We start from the raw sequence: 15956 nt of genomic DNA on the forward strand, positions 1-15956 counted from the left end.
TGGCTTAGCTGGTTAAGCCTCTGACTTCAGCTCAGGTCACCATCTCATAGTTTGTGAGTTCGAGCCCCACGTTGGGTTCTGTGCTGACAGAACAGAGGCTGCTTTGGCTTTTTTGTCTCCCTCTCTCCGCCCCGCCCCTGCTTGTTTTCTCTCTCTCTCTCTCTCTCTCAAATATAAATAAATAAACATTTTTAGAAAAGGGTCTGATGACCTACAGTCCTTAACACAGAGTCTGGTACAAAGTAAGCACTCAGGAGATTAGAGCTGGTTGTGTTAATATCATTCCCAGTGCTGTAATCCAGTGAGACGGTAAAAGCATAGTTTAAGGCAAAGGAGCTGTAGTCACTTTATTTATTTATTTTTTAAGTTTCTTTATTTATTTTGAGCAAGAGAGTGTGAACCAGGGAGGGGCGGAGAGAGAGAGGCAGAGAGAATCCCAAGCAGGCTTTGACCATGTGGAGCCCAACGAAAGGTGCGAACTCACCAACTGTGAGATCACTATCTGAGCCCAAACCAAGAGGTGGACGCTTAACTGACTGAGCCACCCAGGCAACCCCTGGACGTAGTCACTTTAGGAGAAAGGGCAGAATTCATAGACGTGTAATGATGTGGGCAAGGGTGTCAGAGAGAGGATCAGCCCGCTGGACACCCGCAGATTTTGGTCAGGAGGCAGCAGACAAGGGTCCTTCTAGAGGAGTCAGCAGAACCTTGGGCCCAGAACAGGAGCAGCCATCCTGCATTCGGCCAATCCAAGTAGACCAGCCTTCCCCATTTGCCCAGGATGCTCCCAGTTTTAGCCCTGAAGATCCCATGCCCCGAGAAACCCCTCAGTCTGGGCAAGCAGGACAGTTGGTCCCCCTAGAACATGCGACAGGCACAAGTTGTCTACTGTGACCAGCGCTGAACAGTGCTGAACTCAGACCTGGCCATGGGCTTCATGTCCCGGGGCCGAGTGAGGCTGAAGCATGCTGGCACCTTCCCCCTGGTATGACACACTGTGGAATATCCCTCCTCGGGTAAGAATCACACTACCCTTTGTTGCTGTAAGCTCTGGGTCTTAGCTACGGGGATCAGGGAATACTTCCTGCAGGGTTCCCCTGGGAAGCGACTCAGTTCTGAGAAGTTAGACAGTGAACTCTGGCCAAACTGACTTCTCGGCTCCTGGGATCTCCTAGCGCTCTCCCACTCCCGGGCCTTTGCACCATCCTCTCCGCCTGGCACACTTTCCCAGCTTTGGGATTCAGCTTGAATGCCCCCTTGTCTGGGGAGCCCTCCCCAACTCCCAGCTATGGGGCAGGTGCCCAGGGAGCCCCCTAGTGCCCCAGCGCATTAGTTGCCGGAAGCTACCGAAACAAAGTACCCCAAGCTGAGTGGTTTTACACAACAGAAAGTTTTTCTTTCACAGTTCTGGAGACTAGAGATCCAGAAGCAAGGTGTCAGCAGGGCCATACTTTCTCTGAAGGCTCTAGAGGAGAATCTGTCCTGTGCTTTTCTCTTAGCTTGTGGTGTTGCCAACAATCCATACTGTTCCTTGGCTTGAAGATGCCTCACCCTAATCTCTGCCTCTGTCCTCACATGGCTTTTCCCTTGTGTGTCTGTGTCTCTTCTATCGCCTCCTCCTCCTCCTCCTCCTCCTCCTCCTTCCTCTCCTCCTCCTCCTCCTTCTCCTCCTCCTTCTTCTTCTCCTCCTTCTTTTTAATTTTTGTCAAGACTTATTTTTGAGAGAGAGAGTGCAAGCAGGGAAGAGGCGGGGTAGGGGTGGGGGTGGGGCAGGGACAGAAGATCCGAAGCGGGCTCCGCGCCCACAGCAGCAAGCTCCATACAGGGCTTGAACTCATGAACCACAAGATCATGACCTGAGCCGAAGTCAGACGCTCAACTGACTGAACCACCCAGGTACCCCTTAAATTTTTTTTAATGTTTGTTTATTTTTGAGAGAGAATGAGAGAGAGAGAGAGAGAATGAGCAGGGGGGAGGGGCAGAGAGAGGACCGAGGATCTAAAGTGGGCTCTGTGCTGACACCCGAGAGCCCGATGCAGGGCTCGAACCCCCAAACCCGTGAGATCATGACCCGAGCCAAAGTCCGATACTCAACAGACTGAGCCACCCAGGTGCCCCATCTTCTCCCTTCTTCTGAGGACACCAGTCATACTGGATTAAGGTCCAGTATGATCTCATCCTACATTGGTCACCACCTCTACGAAAATCCTATTTCCAAATAAGGTTCCATTCACAGGCACTGGGGCTCGGGACTCTTCAACACATTCTCTCAGGGGACACATTTCAAACCATAACACGTGCCTTTGTGCTTGTCAGGAAATACTTGCTGGATGTATGAAGGAGAGAGTGCTTGTCAGCCTCTTGCCTCCCCATCCCACTTCAACCCTCCACCCTCGCCCGGGGCCCAGCAGCTCATATGGTGGGGCCCTGCCAGCGTCTGGTCCCTACAGTAGTCTCAGCCCCTAAGCCAGGGCACGGCCGGAGAAGATTAAAGCTTCTGGACGCAGCTGACAATTAAAGAACATAAGGGGGAAGTGTCTCACCTTTGGACAGATGGCTGATGGTCAGCGCTCAGAAACGCTTTGGGTGACTGTGAGGGAAGAGCCTGGGCTGGGTCAGGGTTTAGAAGGGACAGGCTAAGTAGCTGCACTGGTCAGACTGAACTTCTTAAAAGCAGGTGAAGCAGCTGTCTACTTCGTGGAATCTTCTAGGGTGGGCAAGCCTGACTATTGGGTTCTAAATTATTTTCCTTCATTTCTCCTTTATAGTGAAGTTAGAGCATTATACTGACAGTTACGAGGTTATGTGAACAGGCAGGCTATATTGGACTTCCGACTTCCAGTCCCACGTGGAAAGAGCTTGGGACGTCATCACTCCATCCTAACAAGCAGAAAGCTGAACCAACCGAAAAACCAACACCTCTCCTTAGACCCATTAGAGAAGTGAGGTCACAGGGCAAACCACTGCCCCCCAAATTAGAAAAACCAGCAGATCCAGAGAAGCACAACTTAACCAGAACAGAAACCTCCGCATGGGCCCCGTTCAGGGGTGGGAAGACCTAAACGTGACTGAGAAATTGCCAGAGGCTAAGTGTGGACGAGTCTGAGAGTTCAAGATTCCAGGAGGGCCCACAGTCCGGACCTGGTCTGCCACCAGGGTTTTTCAATACAGTGTTACTGAGACGCAAGCTCATTCATTGGTGTATGTGTTGTCCAAGGTTTCTGTCTCCCTGCAACGGTAGAGCTAAGGAGCTGTGACAGAGACGGATGTCCTGCAAAGCCCACAGTATTGACCCTGGCCCCATACCGGAAAAGTTCTCTGACACCGCTCTAGAAGGAGAGTGGATACAGGGACCCAAGTAGACGGGAATGGCAAGTGTGGCTGGAGGAAAACAAGTGAAAGGGACAGGGGCAAGACGTGACCTGAGACAGGTGGCCTCACATCTGATTTAACAGGGCCTTCTAGTAGACGGTAAAGACTTTGGATTTTATTCTTGGGTCGAGGATTTAGGAAGAGAAAAGCAGCTTCTGGAATCCAGGAGCTGGCCTGGCACCCAAAGATAGGACTTGTGTTCTCTTGAACGTGGACAACCGCACAGAACATCGATATCCAGGAAGAACATTCTGTAGTCACGTCTGAACACAGACCAACGTGAACGTCTTCGAAGCCACACAAAACCTAGCACCCCCTCTCCTGGCACATGTGGGGGGCTGCTTCTACACCTGTGACAGCTAGCCTCGCTCCAGCCCGCCTCCCTACAAATAAGATTTATGATATCCAACCGTAAAGTGATCCCTGCTTCTGAGAGCGCCAATCCAGACCAAAGTCCTGCTTCCCTGGACCCTCCCCCAAATCACTCCACCACAGTCCAAATCCTGTTATAAGTTCTAACACCGTCTCACTGAGACCTCACAGCCCCGTGGTGTGCACATTCCCTCGCTCTACCGTTTCAATCACGGCTGTGCTCTCGGTGCTTTGGAGCTGACGGTATTGATTGACAGGGTTTAGCAATCAAATTAGGTGAGGCCTAACTTGCTGTGAATGAAAGAGAACCCCAAATAACAGCAGCTTAAGCAAGATCTACCTTCCCCTCAAGCCCCAACTAAATCCAGAGATAAGCGATGGTTCCTCAAGCATCAGGGGCCCAGCCTCCTTCCATGTTGTGGCTCTGACTTCCTCCTCGTGGGTGTGGAACATTTTATTTTTTATTACTAATATTTTTAATGTTTATTTATTTTTGAAAGAGAGAATGCGAGTGGGGGAGAAGCAGAGAGAGAGAGAGGGAGACAGAGGATCCAAAGCAGGTTCTCTGCTGACGGCAGCCAGCCTGACGCGGGGCTCAAACTCACAAGCCGTGAGATCATGACCTGAGCGGAAGTCGTATGCTCAACCCACTGAGCCACCCAGGCGCCCCGGGAACGTTTTAAATACATACAGAAGTAGAGAGTAGAGTATACTGACCCTCCCAGTCTCAATCCATGGCCCAGCTTACTTTATCTGTCCCCCCATCCGTTTCCTGTTTCCACCATCTGGATCATTTGGGATTAGTTTGAAGCAAATCCCAAATATTTTGTCGTAAATACTTCAGGATACATCTCTGAAGCATGAGGACTGTTAAGAGGGAAGAAAGAAATCCCCAATACCATTAGCACAGCTAACAAATGAAGGATTTCTTCATACCCTACGATACCTGGTCAGCGTTCACGTTTGTCCCTCAGACCCACCCCTAACATTTGGGAACCCTCAGTGGAGGGAGACACAGCGGGTGTCTAGATATTTGCAAGTCTTTTTAATTTTAAGTTTATTTATTTATTTTGAGAGAGAGAGAGAGAGAGAGAGAGAGACAGTGCGATTAGGGGACAGGCAGAAAGAGAGGGAGGGAGGGAATCCCAAGCGGGCTCCACACTGTCAGCACAGAGCCTGATGCAGGGCTCAGTCTCACAGACCATGAGATCATGACTTGAGCCGAAATCTAGAGCCAGCTGCCTCACCAACTTAGCCAGCAAAGCGCACCTAGATATTTACAAGTCTTATGAAGCCTCGCTGTGGCATTCCCACCCAGCGTCCCACAGCCCACTCCCTGAGGACCATTGGCTAAGGACGCTGTGCTCTGCCCAACCTTTGCTGCCTGGCACAGATTGGAGCCTGAAATGAAGACTAACTAGTCCTAACTAGCCTAGTCCAGCTCCCAGAGGACAGGGGCCGGGTCCCAAGGGAGGCTAGGGCACCATTACCTGGCAAACCTGGGGTGGCTAGCTCAAAACCAAGCAGCCTCTTTCTTTCTGTTTCCCCAGAGCGGAGGTGGGGTGTTCTCTGCCCACACTCTTCCAGTGTGTGCGCTCTCTCTCTCTCTGGCTCTCAGCCCCACATCTTTGGGTCAGAGAGGTCCAGTTCAGCTCATTCTTCTGCTTTCTCAATCAGTCACCAAACTCTCCTAAGAGATTCATAAGGGAATAAGCACCTTAGTGGGTTTTTGTTGAGCGCTTGTCTTGGGGGGCGAGGGTGGCTCCTTGACAGTCCTTTCCTTGCTCGCGCTCCCAGGTGCCCGCGCACCGCGTCTGGTTGGTACACCTGCCCCCTTTGCGTCTCAGCTTTCTGTTCTGAAAAAGTCAGATCTGCAGAAAAGGCAAAAGAACCGTGCAGTGGCCACACCGTGCCTCCCACCTAGCGTCAGCCCTCGCTCACAGCCCACCGCATTTGCTAACACCTCCCTCGTTGCCCTGCCCTTGTGGATGGCTGTCTTTGCTGAATCTTTTGAAAGCAAGTTGCAGGCATCCTGACCCCTCACTCCTCAATACTTCACGTGCCTCCTAAGAATGCCATCCGTCCCCCCAACACAAGCAGCCCTCGTTATCACCCCCAAAGAAACTGACCATTGATTCAGTGAAGTCACCTGACGTACAGGCCATATTCAGATTTCTCCCACGGATATGTTTTGGGAACTTTCACTGCCTTAGTGCTAAGGATGATAGATGGATTTCTGAGTACAGCCATCCCCTCAATCAGGCTCCTGCCAGCCAGAGAGACATTCCTGTGGCCACCACAAGGGCACTGCCTTTTTTGTTTGTTTGTTTTATTTATTCATTTTTAATTTTTTTAATGCTTATTTATTTTTGAGAGAGAGAGAGAGAGTGCGAGCAGGGGAGGGGCAGAGAGAGAGGGAGACACAATGCAAAGCAGGCTCTAGGCTCCCAGCTGTCAGCACAGAGCCCAACGCGGGGCTCAAACTCATGAACGGCAAATGTTTTTTTTAAGTTTATTTATTTTTGAGAGACAGAGAGACAGAGAAATAGGGGGAAGGGCAGAGAGGGAGAGAGAATCCCAAGCAGGCTCTGCACTGTCATCTCAGAGCCCAAGGCCGGCTTGAACTCACGAAGCATGAGATCATGACCTGAGCTGAAACCAAGAGTCAGATGCTTAACCAACTGAGCCACCCAGGCGCCCCTATTTTGTTTTTTTAAAGATTTTTATCTATTTTTAAAAAAAATTTTTTAATGTTTATTTGTTTTTGAGAAGAGAGAGACAGAGCACAAGTTGGGGAGGGGCAGAGAGGGAGGGAGACACAGAACCTGAAGCAGGTTCCAGGCTCTGAGCTGTCAGCACAGAGCCCCACACGGGGCTCAAACTCACAGACTGTGAGATCATGACCTGAGCTGATGCTTAACCGACTGAGCCACCCAGGCGCCCCTATTTTTAAGTAATCTCTACACCCAACATGGGGCTCGAACTCACGACCCCAAGATCAAGAGTCACACACTCCACCCACAGCGCCAGCCAGATGCCCCTAAACCTTGGTGATTTTTTTAAAGTTAATTAATTAATTAGTTTATTTATTTAGAGAGAGCACGAGCACGCACTCAAGTGAGCACGGGAGGGGCAGAGAGAGAGAATCCCAAGCAGTCTTCTCTGTATCGACAAGGCAGAGCCCGACGCAGGGCTCGAGCCCACGAACCCCGAGACTATGACCTGCGCCAAAACCAAGGGCCGGGCACTCAACCAACTGAGCCACCCAGGTGTCCCTAAACCTTGGTGATTTTTTAAAAAGTTTTATTGAGATACAACGAGACGCATACCAAATCATTCAACCATTTAAAGTGTACTGTTCACTGGTTTATGGTATATTCACACCACAGTCTAATTTTAGAATTTGTCCGTCGCACCAAAGAGATACCCAGTAGCCATAGCGGTCATTCCCCATTCCCACCCTCAGACTCCCACCCCCCAGTCCAAGGCAATCACTGATCTACTCTATCTCTATAGCTTGACCGATGGTTTCCGCTTTAGGCTAGTATGAATAATGCTGCTATAAAAATGCACGTACAAGTCTTTGCGTGGGCATAGTTTTCATTTCTCCGGAGTCTACACCTAGGAGTAGAATTGCTGGGTCATGCGGGGAGTCTATGTGTAAACTTGGAGGACCCTGCCAAACTGTTTCCACAGGAAAACAGCCAAATGTAAAACGACACAGCTGCCACGTTACACTCCCAGACGCAGTGTGCCAGGGTTTCAGTTTCTCAGCATCCTCGAAGCATCTTTCTTTTTTTAAGTGTATTTCTTTGTTTGGAGAGAGAACAGCGGGACAGCGGGAGAGAGAGGCGGAGAAAGAATCCCAAACAGGCTTCGTGCTGTCAGCACAGAACCCGACGTGGGGCTCAAGCTCATCAACTATGAGATCGTGACCTGAACCGAAATCAAGAGTCAGGTGCTTAACCGACTGGGTCACCCAGGCGCCCCAATTCTTTTTTTTTTTTTTTTTTTAATTTTTTTTTCAACGTTTTTTATTTATTTTTGGGACAGAGAGAGACAGAGCACGAACGGGGGAGGGGCAGAGAGAGAGGGAGACACAGAAGCGGAAACAGGCTCCAGGCTCCGAGCCGTCGGCCCAGAGCCCGACGCGGGGCTCGAACTCACGGACCGCGAGATCGTGACCTGGCTGAAGTCGGACGCTTAACCGACTGCGCCACCCAGGCGCCCCCAGGCGCCCCAATTCTTGAAACATCTTTAAACATTTGTAATTATCTGGGGCACCTGGGTGGCTCAGTCAGCTGAGCAACTGAGTTTGGCTCAGGTCATGACCTCACAGTTCGTGAGTTCAAGGCTCACCTCGGGCTCTCGCTGCTGTCAGCCTGTCAGCGCAGAGCCCGCTTCAAATCTTCTGTCCCCCTCTCTCTGCCCTCCTCCTGCATGCGCTCTCTCAAAAATAAATAGCCGTTAAAAAAAAATTTGTAATTATCTGACTCTTGTGGTTGATTGGTTGGTTGGTTGGTTGGTTGGTTGGTTGGTTTTTTTCCTGGTGCCCAAGACTGTTTAATGCACCCTCTGGCAGTTGGGCCAAAGAGAGATGGGGACGGCGTTTTGGGGGACAGGTGGCAATGCAGTTTCTTTTTGCATTTTGATCTTAACTGTAGCCACCTTGCTGAGCTTTGGTTAGTTTTAGCTTTCGTGTATTTGTTTGAATCGCTGTGTGTAGTCAGCCATAGCCCTTGCAGATAGTGGTGGTATTATTTCTTCTGGGTCTTATACACGTAACTTCCTTTTCTTGTCCCACCAGCTAGGACTTCCAATATGGTGTTGAAGGAAGTGATGATAGAGACCTCTTTGAATTTCGTTCCTACTTTAAAGGGAACTTGTTTTGCTGGTGTGCCTGGACGACTTGGTCGGTTGAGCATCCTGAGGCTCGGGTCACGATCTTACAATTCAGTTCTTGAGTTCGAGCCCCGCGTCGGGCTCTGCGCTGACAGCTCGGAGCCTGGAGCTGCTTTGGATTCTGTGTCTCCCTCTCGCTCTCTGCCCCTCCCCCACTCGCCCTCTGTCTCTCTTTCAAAAATAAACATTAAAAAACGTGTTGTTGTTTTTTTTTAAATAAAGGGCATTTGTTTTGCCATTGAGTTTCTAGTTGATAAACTTTCTGTATCCTTTTTTTTTTTTTTTTTTTTTTTTAAACTTTTATTTTTTTTTTTTAACGTTTTTTTTTTTTTTTTTTATTTTATTTTTGGGACAGAGAGAGACAGAGCATGAACGGGGGAGGGGCAGAGAGAGAGGGAGACACAGAATCGGAAACAGGCTCCAGGCTCCGAGCCATCAGCCCAGAGCCCGACGCGGGGCTCGAACTCACGGACCGCAAGATCGTGACCTGGCTGAAGTCGGACGCTTAACCGACTGCGCCACCCAGGCGCCCCAAACTTTCTGTATCCTTACAACACTTGTAATTATCCTTGTTATTTGTAGCAGCCTTCTAGCAGTAGAAAGTGGCCTTTGCCCAGTGACTAAGGATGCTGAGCACCTTTTCATGTGCCTGTTAGCCGTTTATCTATCTTCTTTGGAGAAATTCAGTTTTATGATTTGCAGATGTTTTCCCCCCATACTTTTGTCTTTTCACTTTTCTTGATGGTATCCTTTGAAGCACAAAAGGTTTTAATTTTGATGAAATCCATTGGTTCTGTTTTTTCTTTTGTTGCCTGTGTCTTTGGTGTTATATCTAAGAAATTGTCTTCTCACTGAAGATCACAAAGATGGGGCACCAGGGTGGAGTCAGTCGGTTAAGCATCTGACTCTTTGTCTCTGCTCAGGTCATGATCTCACGGTTCATGGGTTTGAGCCCCGAGTCAGGCTCTGTGCTGACAGGGCTGAGCCTGCTTGGGATTCTCTCTCTCCCTTTCTCTCTCCCCTCCCCCACTCGCACTGTCTCTGTCTCCCTCAAAGTAAACTTTAAAAAATTCCTTTAAAAAAAAATATCACAAAGATATACTCCTCTTTTCTTCTGGGGGTTTTATAGTTTTGGCTCTTATATTTAGGTCTATAATCCACTTTGAGTTAGTTTTGTGTATGGTGTGAGGTAGGGGTCCAAATTCATTCTTCTGCCTGTGGATAACCAGTTGTCCAGTACCATTTGTTGAAAGACTGTTCTGGCCTCACTGAATTTTCTTACCATTCTTGTCAGATGGCAATCGGCCATAAATGTGTGAGCTTTATTTCTGGATGCTCAATTCGATTCCGTTGACTTATATGTCTGTCCTTATGCTAGTACTACCCTTTGTTGGTTCCAGTAGCCTTTCAGTAAGCTTTGAACTTGTGCAGTGAGTCTGTCAATATTTTTCTTGCTTTTCAAGACATTCACTTTTTAAATGTATACCTTTAAGTCTCCTTTAACCTATCATGCCCGAGATAGGTTTTTCCTTTGCACTTTATTTGTTGAAGAAACAGGGTCATTTGTGGATCGCCTCTCCATGGTGTCATTTAACATGTTCTTCTGTCCCTTGTGTTCTAGTAATCCAAAGGCATGATCTGATTTAGATTTGGTTTTAGCCCAGGAATAATTTGCAGGAGGTGTGTGTGTTTTCAGAGTCAGAACAAAATGTGGGGTAGATCACATTTTAATATCACTCTCCCTGTGATATTAGGGGCCATCCATGATCTTCCCCTGGATCTTTTTTTTTTCATTAGAGGTAATTTATATTTTGAAAGAGTCACTCTGACTGCTGGGGATGGAGGAGTTGTAGGTGTGAGAGATAATCATGCAAAAAAGCACTTGTGGGGCTCCTGGGTGGCTCAGTCGGTTAAGCATCCGACTTTGGCTCAGGTCATGATCTCACGGTTTATGAGTTTGAGCCCTGCATCAGGCTCTGTGCTGACAGCACAGAGCCTGCTTGGGATTCTCTCTCTCTTCCTCTCTCTCAGTCGCTTCCCCACTTGTGCTGTCTCTCTCTCAAAATAAATAAATAAACTTAGGGGCGTTTGGGTGGCTCAGTCGGTTGAGCGTCCGACTTCGGCTCGGGTCATGATCTCGCAGTTGATGAGTTCAAGCCCCGCATCGGGCTCTGTGCTGACAGCTCAGAGCCTGGAGCCTGCTTCTGATTCTGTGTCTCCCTCTCTCTCTGCCTCTCCCCTGCTCATGCTCTGTCTCTCTCTGTCTCAAAAATAAAGGTAAACATAAAAAAAAATTTTTTTTAAGAAATAAATAAGTAAACTTTAAAAAAAAAAAAGCACGTGTTGCCACACCTCGCACACAGTGACCACTCAGTAAAATTGCCCTTACTGTTGTTGTTGTTGTTGTTGTTGTTGTTGTTGTTGTTGTTAGAGCTGTGTGTGGGACCCACGCCCTGGGCTCAGAGCCATTTTCTGGCCAGAGCATTCTCCTCCCTCTCTTCTGCCCCTGGAGGGGAAGTTGCCAGTGTCCCGAGGCTCTGGGAGGCATGTTCAGGAATGCGGCAGCCATCTCTTTACAGCTGATGGGGCCCCTCCAGAGAAAGAAGGCTGGAACTTCTGTCACTCGGTGCTTGCACCAGACTGTAAGTGCTCCAGCCCCATGTGATTTGTCACTTAACCCGGGGCCCCTGGGATCTGGCCTGGTCCTGGCTTCAGAGCTGTGCATGAGCTTCCTCTTTCAGTAAGCCTTCCTGGACTGCAGCCTGGCTGGGGACCCTTCTCTTGCTCTTGCCTCTAATGTAGAACTCAGAGCTTTGCATCTGAACAGTCTGCATTGTGCGGCTGCCTCCCCATCATCCCCGGAGCCCAGCCCCGGGTTCGGGTTCGGGTTCGGGACCGGGACGAGGTAGGTGTTCAATCGACATTGGCCGAGGAGTACGTTATGCAGAAGTCCAAGCAAGAACAGGCACTGTTTCCTCACTTATGCAGTTTCCGTGTGACATCCTTGCAGGTCATGCCTTTGCCCTCCCAAGTTTCCGCGGTTCCCCCATTATTTTTATCTCCTTGAACCCATTCAACTCCATTCACCTCTTCTGTACTCTCTCTCTTTCTATGCCCCTCCACCCCCTACTCCATACCCCACCTCAAACTTCCCTCAAGTCCACTTCTGTCCCCCACCGCCACCCCAACTCATCTTTGTTCTGTTTTTTTTAAAGAAATTAAAAAAAAAAATTTTAATGTTTATTTATTTTTGAGAGACAGAGAGAGACAGACACGAGTGGGGGAGGGGCAGAGAGAGAGGGAAACACAGAATCCGAAGCAGGCTCCAGGCTGTCAGCACAGAGCCCGACGCGGGGCTCGAACTCACGAACTGTGAGATCATGTCCCGAGCCGAAGTCGGACACTCAACCGACGGAGCCATCCAGGCGCCCCCCAAACTCTTTATCTATTCGTACATGGTCACAGAAAAGTGTATGTATATGCAAATATATATTAGGGGACATCTTTTACAAAACACAATTACATACCGCACATGCTGTTTTGTGGTCTGTTTTATTGATGTCAGTATAATACATTAATAAATATTATAAGAAGTGATTTTCTCTGGCACCTGGCTGGTTCAGACAGTAGAGCATGTGACTCTTGATCTCGAGGTTGTGAGGTTGAGCCCCACACTGGGTGTAGAGATTTTAAAAATATATATGTATATATTAGGTATATTTTATAGATGAGAAAATGACATTACAAATATATGTGTATATATATATATATATATATATATAGCCACAGTTCAGTGTTCATGGAGTGTCTCCTCTGTTCCAGGCCCTGGGACAGCTCACGATCTGGGGAAAGGCAGACAAAAAACTATGAGCCGGGACCTCATGGTCTAGTGGGAAAAGCAGACCAAAACGAACAAACAAAAGCAGAAAACAGGCAGTTGATATGCTGTGATAGAGGAGGATGGGATACTGTGGGAGCAGAAAGAAGGCAAGGAAATCTGGGGGAAATCAGGGAAGCCTTCCTGGAGGAGGTAACACCTAAGCTGAATCCCATATATATATATATATATATATATATTTTTTTTTTTTTTTTTAAATGTGATTTTCTCATCTATACAATGAGCCCAGCAAGATTGTTCTGAGTTTAGCCAGACCTCTGTAAGGGAACCTGCTGCTGTCACCTTTACCTTTGTGCTTCTCCTGCCCTCTTCCCCCTTCCTCTTGCCCCTCCTCCTCAGCCGGCCTGAATCTGGTCCATTTCAGAGCACACGGAGTCCAGACGGGCAGGTTGGGCCAGTGAGGCTGTTGGGATGGGGCGGAGCCAGGTGCGAGGGTTGGCTGGAGCCCATCCTGCTATTGGGGAGTGCGGATCTGCATCTGCCCCCCAGAGGGGCGGGGACTGTGGCCAGAAAAGATCTGCACGTCCACCACTCTGACTTTCTTCTGCTCGCTCTGTCTTCAGCTCACCATGGCCAAGAGGGTGCAAGCTCGCAGGCTGGACGGGATTGACCACAACCCATGGTGAGCTCCGCGGGGCTGGGGAGGTGTGCGGGTGTCCCGTTGGGCGTGGGGGCTTGGGGGCGGGGCGGGACGTCCCTGGGTTTGCAGGGACTCAGCGGAACCCAGGAGAGCCCCCTGCCTTGCCAGGACTGTGAGATTTGCAGCCACGGCCCGTGAAAGGTGAGACTTGAAGCAGCAGACCTGGGTTCGAATCTCAGCTTCACCCCCACTTGGCTGTGGCGGGGGTGGGGGTGCGGGTGCAGGTGCAGTGACTCATGTGCCTTATGACTCATGTGCCTTATGTAGCCTTATGAAAGCTACCGCCATCACCCAGGCACCCGGCTCAGGGCTTTCCACGGATTTTATTTCACACTTAGTACGGAGTAAGAGAAGGTGAGATACAGGCAGCTCTCTACTGGGCATTTGCCGAGGTTAATTTCTTTTTTCTTGACTTGTTCTAAATATGAAAGGAGCATGTGCCCACTGTTACTAGTGACATAACGGATTGCAGTGGGAAGGTGTGTAAGAAAAATGTAGGGAATCTTCTTAATCCCTCCCTGCTTTTGGCCAGCGGCATTGGCCTGTACTTAAAAAAAAAAAAAAAAAAATGTTGGTAGTTGTTTTTATAAAGCATGGGACCGTTTTTTCTTTCAAATTCCCCTTGTGAAGGCTGCTGCCTTCAGTCCTCTGTCTGAGGGAGGCTGGGCAGCCTCGCGGGCTTTGGCAGGTAGGGTAGAGTCCAACTTGGAGGGAGGAAATGACAAGGAGGCAGGATGGAAAAGGGGGCAGTACTCTTTCCTGGCTCACAGACCGGCAGACTCTTGGACCCAACACCCCCACTGAGGCCAGGAGAGGTCAAGTCTCATGCAAAGGCAGGGCAGAGCAGGAGCGGGCCTGGGGGGTACGTATGGGGCAGGCGGGGGGGGGGGGAGGGGTGGGTGCCAGGAGGATGAGACCAAGAGAGTCAGGACAAAAAAGGGTCCCAGGTTCCTGTTGACCCGAGGGTGGTGGCCTGGGGATCAGGACCTGAGAGACCCAACCCAGAGGGCAGCTGGACTCTGTAGGGGATTTGAGCCTGGCTGTCCCCTGTCCCCATCACCCAATCACCATGGAATGTCCACCAGCTGATTTTGCCTCTCAGCTCTGCTATTAGCTGCTGTGTGACTCTGGGCAGGTCACTAGCCTTTCTGAGCCTCAGAAGCTCTGTGTATCTTCAGAGGCATTGTGGGGCTCTGGGAAGAAAAGGACAGATTTTCGATGGAACAGTTATTTATTGTTATGCAAATTCAACTCAGCCAAGGCTGACTCCTCTGCTCCCAACCAACCTGCAAACCACACACCAGCCTCCTCATCCAGCCTCTCAGCCTCTCCCTCCATTTCCCTGAAGAGGTGGCCACCAGGTAGGGCCAGAAGAAAGGTTGTCGGAGGCCAGAAGTGGCTGATGGGAGGCCTGGTGGTCCAGCTGTGGTGCCGACAGATGCACTAATGGTGTGTGAAATCCACCTGCGGAGACTCCACAAATATTTCCAAAGAATAAAGTGGGATGAGGCAGGGCAGGATAGGCTGGGAAGTCCTGTGATTGACCACACCGGAAGGAGAACACGGATTCCATGTTTGTGCTCCATGGGGTTTGTGACGTGAGCATTTCTTACCATGGATCCTGGTCGGAAAGTTGGAAATCCCGGGGCGCTAAGATGTGGGATTGGTACAGTGCTTGGCCCACCCGACCTCAGATCAGGGACCTGTGGGTTTGGACCCTCACGCAGGTCTCGGGCTGGGGCACGTGCCAGCTCTCCGGTTGTTCTGGAATGAGCCCAGTGCATCATCCTGTCCTGGAAGCAGGTCCAGGCGGGCAGGTGCTGACTCTCCATTTGTTGCTCAGGGTGGAGTTTGTGAAAATGGCCAGTGAATGCGATGCTGTGAACTTGGGCCAAGGCTTCCCCGACTTCCCACCCCCAGATTTCGCTGTGGAAGCCTTTCAGCACGCCCTCAGCAGCGACTTCATGCTGAACCAGTACACCAGGGCATTTGTGAGTCTCCCAGCCCCGTCCAGAGCCCCGGGACACAGGTCTCAAGGAAGCCCCCGGGGAGGAAGGGGCAGAGCCCAGGGAATTGAATGTGGCCACAGTTCAGTGTTCACGGAGCGTCTCCTCTGTTCCAGGCCCTGGGACAGCTCACGATCTGGGGAAAGGCAGACAAAAAACTATGAGCCGGGACCTCATGGCCTAGTGGGAAAAGCAGATTAAAACAAACAAACAAAAGCAGAAAACAGGCAGTTGATACGCTGTGATAGAGGAGGATAGGATACTGTGGGAGCAGAAAGAAGGCAAGGAAATCTGGGGAGATCAGGGAAGCCTTCCTGGAGGAGGTAACACCTAAGCTGAATCCTGAAAGGCAAGCAGCTGGTTGATTTGACTCTAAATCCAAACTCTTCTGGTCAAGGTCACAGAGTAAAATATCCACCAGTTCTTGGAGTAAAGGTCCCTCTGGCTCCACCATTCAGAGATAACCACGGCCAACAGGTTGCCACTTTGCTGAAGAGTGTTTAGACTTTTAAACTTTTTAACTTTTTAAAGTGCTTATGTAAACACACACACACACACACACACACACACGCGCACACCCCTAACATGTGAGATTTGCATTTTTTTAATCCAAATGGACTCATGTACTGTAATATTCTGTAACCTGTTTATTTCACTAAACATCGTGTCATGGGCAACTTGCCACGTCAGAATAGCCAGCATAGCCTCATTCTTATTAACGGCCACATGGTATTCCATTGCTTAGCTGTGCTATAATTTATTTAAC

The 15956-nt window shown here is 49.6% G+C and overlaps 1 protein-coding gene across 6 annotated transcripts in view; it reads left to right on the forward strand.

Moving 5' to 3' along the window:
* Positions 1-15956, forward strand: part of KYAT1 (kynurenine aminotransferase 1) — a 34871-nt gene that overhangs the window by 13223 nt on the left and 5692 nt on the right. For 3 of the 6 annotated variants that reach the window (XM_058693872.1, XM_058693873.1, XM_058693871.1), the window contains 3 exons: positions 11080-11288; positions 13108-13166; positions 15028-15175. In XM_058693872.1, coding sequence (XP_058549855.1) covers positions 11193-11288; positions 13108-13166; positions 15028-15175 — 303 coding nt within the window. In that variant the 5' untranslated portion in view covers positions 11080-11192. The remainder of the gene's footprint in view (positions 1-11079; positions 11289-13107; positions 13167-15027; positions 15176-15956) is intronic. The other 3 variants (XM_058693876.1, XM_058693875.1, XM_058693874.1) reach the window with 2 other exon arrangements.

This window comes from Neofelis nebulosa, chromosome 12, assembly GCF_028018385.1.
Source record: "Neofelis nebulosa isolate mNeoNeb1 chromosome 12, mNeoNeb1.pri, whole genome shotgun sequence".
In the NCBI taxonomy this organism is placed as follows: Eukaryota; Metazoa; Chordata; class Mammalia; order Carnivora; family Felidae; genus Neofelis; species Neofelis nebulosa.